The sequence below is a fragment of the Puma concolor genome, chromosome A1 (genome assembly GCF_028749965.1).
Source record: "Puma concolor isolate L17-30 chromosome A1, mPumCon1.1.hap2, whole genome shotgun sequence".
Taxonomy (NCBI): Eukaryota; Metazoa; Chordata; class Mammalia; order Carnivora; family Felidae; genus Puma; species Puma concolor.
In genome coordinates, this window is record NC_141667.1 from 230,941,986 (window position 1) to 230,954,057 (window position 12,072).

General features: G+C 40.8%; 1 protein-coding gene across 8 annotated transcripts in view; it reads right to left on the minus strand.

Annotated features, from left to right (window-relative positions):
* The window catches only part of FRY (FRY microtubule binding protein), a 463,051-nt gene that overhangs the window by 73,688 nt on the left and 377,291 nt on the right, over positions 1-12,072 (minus strand). For all 8 annotated transcript variants that reach the window (XM_086714061.1, XM_086714067.1, XM_086714035.1 and 5 more), the window contains 3 exons: positions 10,559-10,727; positions 8,988-9,078; positions 3,013-3,095 (listed from right to left, as the gene is read on the minus strand). In XM_086714061.1, coding sequence (XP_086570187.1) covers positions 3,013-3,095; positions 8,988-9,078; positions 10,559-10,727 — 343 coding nt within the window. The remainder of the gene's footprint in view (positions 1-3,012; positions 3,096-8,987; positions 9,079-10,558; positions 10,728-12,072) is intronic.

Here is a 12,072-nt window from a genome sequence, read left to right on the forward strand (position 1 = left end):
CGGGTGTGACAGTTCCTCATCTCATCTCAGACCTCCGGGTAAACTACCTACAGGATGTTTCACATTCAGCAAATCAACATCTTGAATAACCATCCAGGATAAGCTGGTTGCAAAATGTACTCCTAAGTAATCAGCTACTCTATAATGAAACTTAAAAGGAGAACAAAAATGGGGAGACTACCAAAGAATTAGGAAAAAAGAAACTTGTGATATTTCTGTTAGGAAAGTATATAATTTTCTTTGTTTCAATGATGTTCTCAGGTACACAGCCCATCAGCAAAAATGTGTTGGATTTTTGGTGGTTGGATTAGGAGTAAGTTGGCCTGAAACTGGTTTTCTACAGTCAGGTCTAAACCACTAGGACTCAGCTGCTATCCAGCCTAACTAGATGTAGCCTTATTATGGAGACACATACACTAACATATGGCCTTGGAAAATAATCCAGGTATTTTAAATAGCTCTAAAACAGCTTACATAATATTAATAGGAAGATCTTTATAGATCTAGGTCTAAATCAGTTTTCTGGTCCATTTTACTCAAGGTAGTATAGTTTGCCTGTTTTTGTTTTTGTTTTTAATAGAAAATACTTTTAAGAGGCTGCACATGGTCTTTCCATCTGGGTAAACCCATATTATGAAGCCTCAGGCCTCTAGGTCTCACCTGATTTCTCCTTACCCTTCCTATCTCTACTAATCCTTCCAGGAATTCAGGGAGAAAATAATCACCCTTAACATATACCAGATGGCTGGCCATAAGGTTTTTGAATTGAGCCTACCGATCTTTGTTTTTCTTGTAGCATAGGCTATATCCCTCATTGTGTAGCTAGAACGAAAAATACATCAGAGAGAACCCAGTTACCAAAGTCCTAAGGGTATTTGTCCCCTATTAGATGTGGTGCTACCCTCCAGACAGCCAGAGTCAAGGTCTATTACTTAAACACTTGGAAAAGGACCTTAATATGTTCTGGACTTTCTGTGATAAGGGAGGATATGTTTGAGTAACTTCATTTCATTTTCTCTTATAATGAGTAATTTAAAATATAAGCTCTCAGTTCCGTAACAACATGCCATGAATTGGAACTTCTTTGGTCAATAACCGTAATCATGTAAAGCATATTATTGACACACGACTCAAATGAATTCAAATTCTGTGCCCAAATTTTCCCATTAAAATGCTGTTTATGTAGGCAAAACAAATCTATAAAAAAACATTTCTAGGTGAAGTAGATGCCATAACGATAACATTAGACTTCTTTTTAACCCTTTACAACTATTCACAATGGTTTTGTTTTTCCCTTCACAAATACTTCCATTACTTTTTCTTTTTGTCCCTAAAGCCAGTGGTCTGAGTTTATATAATGACATAATTATTATTATAATTATCCTCTGAAATTCACTATTTACATATTTTCAAAATAATTCTTTCTTTATTATAGTGATTCTATCAAATTCTATGTCCGGGAGCCAGAGCAAAGAGGCACACTTTAAAGGAATCAACTGCTAAAGAGCAATATTCCTGACTAACCGGTTAGCAGAGTGGGTGGAGGGGGTGTCTTCCTACTCTGAAGACTGAGGCTCCCCACAAGGGCAGGTGCTTGGACACCGCCCACTTCTGGGATGTCAGGGAAGAGAGTTTCTGGGGGCAAGGTCAGGATTCGCCTCAGAAAGCGACTGTTGGGTCTTACTAATGCACCAAAAATTGAGCAACATAAATCCACAGTCATGGAGTGTTATGTTTTGTTAGGCTTGGCACATTCTGAGGGAGGGGGGGTCAGGATTTGACTGCTTCACCTTTTTATGATGCAATTTTTTTGTCCTCAAATTTGAAATATCGCACAGCAACCAGACTTTTCTTGTACCGCAACTCTCCATTTCTCAACTACTACTCTCCTCCTCTGTAAAATCTAGGCCCATCTAAAACTGATGGTCGGTGCTTGGGAGACGCAAATATCCAGTGTTTGGATGGTACAGTCCCCTGATGGGACACAGGAAGAGGTGAAAATACAAACAGCTTTATCTTACCGCAATAAGCAGTTTTATAGGGACATAGCTGAAACTTAACCTAAGTTAGAGGATGGTAACTATATATGGATTTTAGACATCCCTTCCATTGGTATTTTCAATGCTGGAGAATTGCCTGTCTGTGCATTAAGAAGCAGAGTAAGGACAGTTGAAATATTCTGTCATTGGAATTACTTAGCTCTTACCCAGTTGGCACATTTTCCATAGAAACAAAACAAATCAAAACAACAGCTACAAAGGTCCTATGAAGTGACTTAAAAAATGAACGTAATTCATGAAATACCATCACATTTACAATTTCCACCAAAACAGACAAATAAATCCCATCAGACAGTTTACTGATTCCCTCACCATACTGAAATGTCACAGGAAGTGTTCTTTGGTTCCAGAATTTCTGTAAATTGTGACCAAATGATACCCTTTACCTGCTCCGTACCCACAGAAGCTGTTCAGGGCTTAAACAAAATAAATGAATGCATTGACCTTTTTGGTTTTCCCACCTTCTCAGGGTACGAAGAGATTCCTGTGACAATTATATCTCCCAGGTTAGTAATTTCCACTTGGCTACTGAGACTATGCCATTGAGAGACTCACAGTGAAAACCGATCCTCCCCAGGGTGAGCTGACACACAGAGCTTAAAGGTCAAATGCTCTAAGATAGGTTGAAAAATTGAGCTGCGACATTTGTTCTCAAATGGACAATTTCTTACTAGCCTTTCCCCAGATGCATCACCAAGGAAAAAATGCCAGGAATATAAAAGTACAGATTTGGGCTGTAGTTTGAGGTTTTCTGATTTTGAGTTGCCCACTGTGGAGTTTGTTTTTACTTTAAGATGCTGACTCTATGCTTACCTGCACAGTCGGATCACATGGTTACTTAATATTTATGGGTCCCTTTTTAGTCATTAGAACAAGAATAATCAAAACACTCATTTTCTACTCTCCAAATACATGCATTCCGTCTGAAACCCCACATCCTGCTGGTACTTACTTTTATCTTCATCATATGATCCTCCAGAGCTATTGCTGTATCTTGACTCTAGGCGGGTGTGGGCTCTGATGACGTTACTAAACCTTCAAATACAAGAACAACCATCAGAAATACTGACACGTGCGTGTATGTGCTGTTACTCGTAAACACATAGTGGTTGAGTTTTTGGCAGCAAGTTCCAATGACGCCTTTCCTAAAGAAATCCTGGAAAAACTGTACCCCTAACATTTTGTTTTTCTCGAGAGGGCCAGTAGTCACTCTTGCTCAGGAGCACAGGTTCAAGTCTCGATGAGATCAATATTTTCAGGCTAATATCTGAATTGAACTAGGAGATAGCATTTGGTTAGAAAGAAAATAGCAATGGCACTGAATAAATAGGAACCTCTTATTCACATGGTTGCCTGGCACATGGTAGGTGGTCAATACGTAATTGCTGATTAATTAGGTCAATGTAGATAGAATTGGAAAGATACAAAAATGGTTTCATAACAAATCTTGGGCTCCGTCAGCTTTACAGTATCCCTTAAAATGATGTGAAGGTTTTCAGGAAAAGGTCCCTGGTGAGGAAATAGGGTGGGTAGGGTTATACAACTTGTCAAGTGTCAGCCACAGGAAGGCAGCAGTAGAAGGATGCTTCTAGTGCCATATTGTCTCTGAGCAGGAGAACAGGTGATTTTAGTACTGAGCTCTCCCTCACTAGCTCTGTGGCCTTGGCCAGGTCCCGTATCTCCTTAGGGACTCTATTTCCACACCTGCCAAAAAGGAAAAATAAATAGTTCACCCTTTATTTCACTGGAATTGTTGTGGGAATCAAAAGAAATAATGCAAGAATGTTTCCCAAGCCGTGAGACATCTAACCACCAAGGTATTAATTATTATATTTCTACCTTGAATTTCTAGAATTCCTTCTCTCTTCAGGGCACCAAAGGCTTTCAAATCAAGAGCGTTTTTATTATCCAAAGGCCTCTAATGCGGGGCAAGAGTGTGGCTGAGGAGAAGTGTTGATAAAGTGTTATGTCTATATTTATTTTATATAAAATGACATAAACAGGTTTTATCTACTTAATATACATGCTGCCAAAGCAAAGAATTAAGTCCATCTAAAAATATCTGGAAAATTCAAACCACAGCAGGTGTGTTCTCCTTCATTACTGACTGGGTGTTCTGCCTTAATTGACCACAGATCAGTGCTTTATTTCCCTCTAGAACACTGGGAAATTCAGGGCTATTGCTATCCTCCAGTGTATGGAGAAAAAGGCATGCTTTAGGAAAAAGTACTCGATGTTCCGTTTAGATGCCTGCCTTGTCCCGGGTATGTAACCTCAGAAAGTTGCATCATTGATTTAGATTTACTGAACACAGTAATGTAACAGACAGTAATGACTCTGCTTTTATGCACTTCTTAAATGTATGCAGCAGATTTCTGACAGTCACCTTTCCCCCAGTAACTCTGTATTTCAAACATTATTGTCATAGCTATTGGGCTATTGCTTTGTGAATCCATAAAACGGAACATCTAGGACATCTGCTCAGTCTGTCTACATCAGACCGAACTTACAAGATGAGTAAAGTGACAAGCCTATTACCTTCTGAAGGTGTTCTTTAATCACATTTGTGCTGATAAATGCAACATTAAAAATGGCGTATGCAGAGTCCAGATCTCATTCAGCAAAGAACAAAAGCAGAGTAATGAAAAAATTCCAAATCTGGAGATTTCCACAGGACAGAGAGCTCAAGAACTATATATGGTATATGTTGGTTTTATAATCACGCTCTGGAGGGACTGGGCAGGAAGAATTATAGAATGGATGACAATCCTTCTCTTTCCCCTTGAGATACATCTAAAGGAGAGTTGGGCAGATGTTTTGAAGCTGAGGTGAACAAGAGCAGCAAGCCCCTTCCAGACTGTTCTTACTCTGGAGGGGACCAAAACCATAGTGCAGCAAAGCGTTAGCTTGACAAGAAAAAAAAAATAAATAAATGAATAAAAAATAAAAAAATAAAAAGAGTAAAAACTGGCTCCTAAGTGTAAAATCTGTTATTTTCCTTTGCTTTCCTGGCTTAAAGAAAATAATTTTGGGTCCTGGCTTTAGAGGAATTTGAAGGATTAAGCAGACCAAATGGCCCTTTAATGTCAAAGGTACATGTCTTAAGAAATATATCACGAATATAGCTCCGATAAGAGAAAAACTAAAAGGACAAAAATATTTTTCTAAATTTTATTCTGCTGACTTAGCTCAAATTAATACTTAGGTAATTTTTTGGTAGATTATTAATCTCTATCCCTGTATCAACACAGATCACCAGAAATTTATGCATTTTGAAGTTTATTGCTTTGGTTCTCTATGAAAAACCCTTTCATGGAACTACAATTTTTTATTTATTTTTATTAAAAAAAAATTTTTTTTTAACGTTTATTTATTTTTGAGACAGAGAGAGACAGAGCATGAACGGGGGAGGAACAGAGAGAGAGGGAGACACAGAATCGGAAGCAGGCTCCAGGCTCTGGGCCATCAGCCCAGAGCCCGACACGGGGCTCGAACTCACGGACCGCGAGATCGTGACCTGAGCTGAAGTTGGATGCTCAACCGACTGAGCCACACAGGCGCCCCTACAATTTTTTTTTTTTTAAAGCACATTTAAAATTTTTTTTTTTTTTTTTTTGTTTAAAGCACATTAAAAAAAATTTTTTTTTTGTTTATTTATTTTTGAAAGACAGAGAGAGACAGAGCACGAGCAGAGGAGGGGCAGAGAAAGAGGGAGACACCAAATCTGATGCAGGTTCAAGGTTCTGAGCTGTCAGTACAGAGCCTGACGTGGGCCTGGAACTCACGGACTGTGAGATCATGACCTGAGCCCATGTTGGACGCTTAACCGACTGAGCCACCCAGGCGCCCCTCATGGAAGTACAAATTTAAAAAATAAGCTTTTATTAAGGGTTGATGCATTGAAAATACTTACGGAGTTTGGTTCTGCATATTTGACAAACTGCTATGAACAGCAATTTTAATAAAAATATATTTTCACTTTGTTGATTAAAAAAAACACCTACATGATAAAATCCTCCTTTGAATTTAGGGTAGTTTCTGTTAGTAGCTTCCAATGAATCATTTTTGCTTATTTTTACACACTGCAAGTTATAAAATTCACCGTACTTTTCTTTTTTACTTTGGCTATTGAAGAACTCAAGGTTAGGTTAGTATTAGCTTTCAGTATTTGTCCTTCATGAGGACTTTTGACACAACTATCTTACTCTCTTCTTAGCTTGGCTCTTATTCTATTGCCCTTGCGTTAACGGTACCATAACCTATCTGAACTTTTTGTTAGTACAATAATAGTATTAAGTATTTCTGAAAGACATCAAAGGACCACTAATCTACCTGTAAAAAACATGGCCTGTTTCTTTGCAGAACTCCATGGGGCCCCCTGGAGCCCAACAATGTATTTTGGTGACTAGGACCCCCAGGGGTTGGGTAACACAGCACCTTGGTCAGTATTTCTGAGCAATTATGTCTATAGACTCTTTGTCTACAAGGACTGTAAAGAAAAGGGTAAGTAATTGTCTTCTGTAATGGGGTTAGGAAGAGGGAGGCAGAAAGAGGGGCTAAATGGAGTTTGGACAGCTTATCTTTGGGGCTGTGAGATTTCTCCAGTTTTCATTCACATACCGACTAAACATTAAAAAATCCCTACTATGTGCAGCACAGTAGGATAGCAGGATAGCACAGTAGGATATCCAATGAGGATAGCAATGTGTATAAGAGATATATGGTCTCTGTTTTCCAAGAATTAAAATCGAGTGGTTGAGACAAGCATGTGTACAAGTACCTATAAATCAGCATGACAGGGTCGACAAGGAAGGAAAGGTATTAAGAAGACGCAAGAGAAATGCGATATTTTAGGCTGAGGGCACAGTCTATTTTCATGGAAAAGAGAATTCATTAGAGAAATAGTGCAGGTGGAGTATTATATGATCAATGGAACGGTGGTGGCCTTTGGGAGAAAATATTCATATATGTATGATCACATATATATGAATATATATAAAAATGATCAATAAATCTATACATGAATAGATACAGCATTAGGAAAAAAGTAGATATATATGAATACATATAAAAAGTGTGGGTACCTAACTACATCAGGCTTTCCAATGGCCAACAGAGATACAGTGTGGGAGGAGGAAAGCAAGAGCTAAAGAGAAAGCTTCTATTAGAGGTGTTGCCTGGTCTCAATATTACAGAGATGACTAGCTTAATTTCAAGGGCCACCACTAAAAACTTGCGCAGGACACTCAGGAATCCAAAGGGGCTTCTGTAGTTAGATGTTGATAGACATGCATCACCTTTCCACCCTAAATAAAATTAAGACGGAAAATTCAGTCCAGACGATAAATGATAAAGAATGTTACACTCCAACTAGAAAGTAGAAATCTCTTTAGAGAGATAATGTGATTATTTACCATGAGGAAGTTTTCCAAAGAAGGTACTAACAAATATAGATTAAAAACGTGTTAATTAATAATCTCGTATTGTCACTGATGTATGGAGTATGAAAACCTTTCATAAAAAACTTATTTCTGAGAGGGAAAGAAAGAAAGAAAGAAAGAAAGAAAGAAAGAAAGAAAGAAAGAAAGAAGAAAGAAAGAAAGGCTTATATTAGAGATCTTTAAAGGATGAGGTCTATGATCATGAGCCACTGGGTTTGGGCGTTTAGCCTGAAGGAAAGTTCATATGGATAAGCATCTGAAGGCAGTGCAGCAACCCAGTCGTGAACATACTGAGGAATCTGAGGAGGCCTGAAATGGAAATGAGCCTTCAGAACTCCAGACGCAGTCAGTCTTAGGTCATCGTCTTCCACCTGCAGCCCCTGCTGCATTCTTTTTTTAAAATTGTTTTTTAACGTTTATTTATTTTTTGAGAAACAGAGACAGGGTGCGAGCAGGGGTGGGGGGGTGGGGCAGAGGGAGAGGGAGACACAAATCTGAAGCAGGCTCCAGGCTCCTAGCTGTCAGCACAGAGCCCGACCCGGGGCTCGAACTCACAGACCGTGAGATCATGACCTGAGAGGAAGCCAGTTGCTCAACTGACTGAACCACCCAGGCGCCCACCCCCGCTGTATTCTTGTGCACAGGATGAAATCCTGAGGACCATCATGAAGCATCTGAAAGCATTATGGGCTAAGTGGATTATTTTCATTATCTGATCTATTAAATTATCTCCAACCTGAATTTGTGAGCCTCTCTTCCTTGTTACTAATTTCTTAAGTGAAAGGGCTCCCTGGTAGTTTTCACTAGAAAATGCCCAGGCTGAGGAGTTTTCAACACCATGAGAATCATCCTAATTTTTATTTTTCAATTTGAGTCCTTTTTTATTTCTTTTTGTTTCTCTGCTCCTCACAATTAACCACGGGAAATAGTGATGCAGATTTTATGAATTTATGAGTAGCTTCTAGGCACGGTAAAGGGGCAAGAGAAATATCATTAAAGAGTTAATGTAAAGGGAATAGAGGCTTCTTCTAGCAGGAAAAGGCGCTGTTGTTGGCTAGCCAAATGGGACAATGTAAAGGTGAAATAAAAATGATGATGCTTTATAAGACTCGCCTCAAGACAACTGCTCAATCTGTAAGCAATCATTCCCCAATCAGATTTGAAAATTTCACGTGGAAATTCCCTCTAATTCCAGATGGTCTGTGCCCACTAGCCGAACAACCAGTGGTTTGCAGTAACCCCTGCGGTAAGTGGGATTCAGCCAGCAGAATGACATCCCTCTTAATCTTTGTCTTCTCTGGCTTTTCTCAGGGAGAAAGCATTATCTTTAGAGATATCAGAGCAGAATTGGAGTCAGTTTGTGTTTCTAAAGGCAAAGAAGAATTTGTGTGTGTGTGATTTATGCAACACAACAAACTCTTACAGGTGCTTTTGTATAGACTGTTGCTGAAAGTTATACTACCTTAAGCCAAATTTGCGTACCAACCTCTCATCAGATTCTTTCAATATCTTGCTCTCCTCGGCATCTGGGAAACTGTCCTGGCCGGCCACCACTGTGTTGCTGCTGGAGGTGGTTCCTGCAGGTAGGATTAGAAGAAAGACACTTAGGGGAAAAGAAATGTAGGGGGGGAGGGTTGAGCCCAGGTCTCAAGTAATTACAGTGCAGGATTTCCTATAAAATCTCATGTTTGAAAGATTCCTTACATCTTCTGTACAATCTCAGACATTCTAAACAACCTTCCAAGCCCACACCACTGAAATGGGAGAATCCCAGACATCTGTTACGGTCAAACCAAATTCCTTAGCTCTCTGATAAAGTGAGGCTACAACATTCTTGAAACCCTTTCTTCCTGACCACTTAGGTAATGAGCTTATTTATAGTGGCTGGCCCTGCTGCTGGCTGCTTTCACATTTCTGGGGCCGGGAGTTATTAAACTAACGTTAGTGAAGCGAGTCCAAGTACCTAGAGTTTCTGATCCCTGGGCTACTGCTTCTCGGTGAGAACACATTCTGGCAGCAGGTGCAGGGCAAACAGAGGGTAAAAGAGACCAAGGGACTAGAGAAATCTGAAGGCAGTTATGATATTAGGAAAATCAGAGGGAAGCCGGCTTCAAGGAACTCGAGGAGGGTGTTATCTGTTTCATAAAATGAGGCTGAGAAGCCAATTTATTAGAAGTGATAATACTGCTGAGGGAGCATTTGAGCTAATCCTGGGAGGTTATTGGCCAAGAAAATTCCACGGACATAAGAAGGAAGGTCCAGAAATGAGATTCCCAAGGGACTGCTGTGCCCTGCCTGGAATCAGTCTGAAGTGCAAAGCTCTGTGGCTTACCAAGTCCCTGACTGATGGTCATCCTTACAAATGGATTTCATTAAACTCACGATGCTCTTAGGAGTCTCAGCTATTCTTTAAAAAAAAAAAACAGGGGCGCCTGGGTGGCGCAGTCGGTTAAGTGTCCGACTTCCACCAGGTCACGATCTCGCGGTCCGTGAGTTCGAGCCCCGCGTCAGGCTCTGGGCTGATGGCTCAGAGCCTGGAGCCTGTTTCCGATTCTGTGTCTCCCTCTCTCTCTGCCCCTCCCCCGTTCATGCTCTGTCTCTCTCTGTCCCAAAAATAAATAAACTTTGAAAAAAAAAATTAAAAAAAAAAATAAATAAAAAAAAAACAAACTTTTTTTTTTTTTAACATTTATTTATTTTTGAGAGACAGAGGGAGACAGAGCATGAGAGGGCAGAGAGAGAGGGAGACCCAGAATCTGAAGCAGGCTCCAGGCTCTGAGCTGTCAGCACAGAGCCCAACGTGGCGTTTGAACTCAGGAAACACGAGATCACGATCTGAGCTGAAGTCAGATGCTTAACCGACTGAGCCACCCAGGCGCCCCAGGAGTCTCAGCTCTTCTTAAGCCATCTCTTAAAAGAAAGTTTAAACAGGAATAAGAAAAAGCAATACACACACACACACACACACTCTCTCTCTCTCCTTTCCATTCAGTGTTCCGGGTAAAGGAAAATCCAGGGATCCAAGACAGGATGTCCACCCAGCTGCCCTTCCCCTACCGGAGGCTGCCGCAGAGGCCTTGCTGCTGGCCGCAAAGCGGTAGAACGGCGGGTTGTCACAGTGCTGGACGATGGGATTCACGGGCTCCGTCTGTTGCAGCTCAAAGAGAAGCTCTTCCATGGTTTGAATGGTGTTGTTACGGCACAAGTATATTGCCACCTTTTTGATCTGAGAAGAAACATGGGACACGGGATGTTTTCCAGGGCCTCGCCCGCAAGAATGCTAGACTGTAAGCTGTTCCCTTCCATGTATGCATCATCCCCAGAGCCACCACGCTGAGAGCTCAACTTCATGGTCTCCCAGCATGAATCGGAGTGTCTGCATTAAAATTCGCCTCCCGGGGCGCCTGGGTGGCGCAGTTGGTTAAGCGTCCGACTTCAGCCAGGCCGCGATCTCGCGGTCCGTGAGTTCGAGCCCCGCGTCGGGCTCTGGGCTGACGGCTCGGAGCCTGGAGCCTGTTTCCGATTCTGTGTCTCCCTCTCTCTCTGCCCCTCCCCTGTTCATGCTCTGTCTCTCTCTGTCCCAAAAATAAATAAACGTTGAAAAAAAAAAAATTAAAAAAAAAAAAAAGAAAAAAAAATAAAATTCGCCTCCCTTTACATGCATGTCTGACAGGAGTGCATGTCAAAGACTTTCCCTTCCCTGATGGCCGAGTTTACACAAGCTACTTTTGGGGCACATGAATTCTCCCTAAACTGAAACCTTGCATCTAAAGCCTTATCTAGAAAGCATTTTATTTATACAAACCATGGGGAAAAACGGCTAGTGATTTTTGTTTAGACAAGGAGTCCAGTCCCTTGCTATTCTCTTCTTCCCTAGAAACTAATGAGTTTTGGTTGTTGGTATGGTTTTAAATTTAAAAACTAACTCTGGATTAAAGCTCTGTCTGATTGTAGCCCTCATTGTCAAACCTGAGGCCGGATGTTGGTGTGGCTTCGAAACAACGGGCAGCCAGAAAATCTCTCAGAAAAACAACCAGCACACAAATGCCAGTTGAGTTACGGTTTTAAAAATGCTGTTGTTTTGGGGCGCCTGGGTGGCTCAGTTGGTTAAGCGTCCAACTTCGGCTCAGGTCATGATCTCACGGTTCGTAAGTTCGAGCCCCGTGTCGGGCTCTGCGCTGACAGCTCAGAGCCTGGAGCCTGCTTTGGATTCTGTGTCTCCCTCTCTCCCTGCCCCTCCTCTGCTTGTACTCTGTCTCTCTCAGTCTTAAAAATAAACAAAACATTAAAAAAATTTTAAAAAATGCTGTCCTTTTATTGACCATATCATCTTCAAATACAAACACTAAATATTACATATCTCCAGAAGATTTCTCTCTGCCTGTTTCTCTCCTCCCACCTACATTTGAAGAGAAACACCTGGAAACTCAAGATTTAAGAGCCTCAAGATGTACACACAAAACATCTTTATGAGTAATAACATGATGCTTTACTGAGTTTCTCTTATGTGGTGGGTCTAATTTTTATAGAAGGTAGCTTTCAGTAACTGTTAGGAAAATATCCACCGCTTA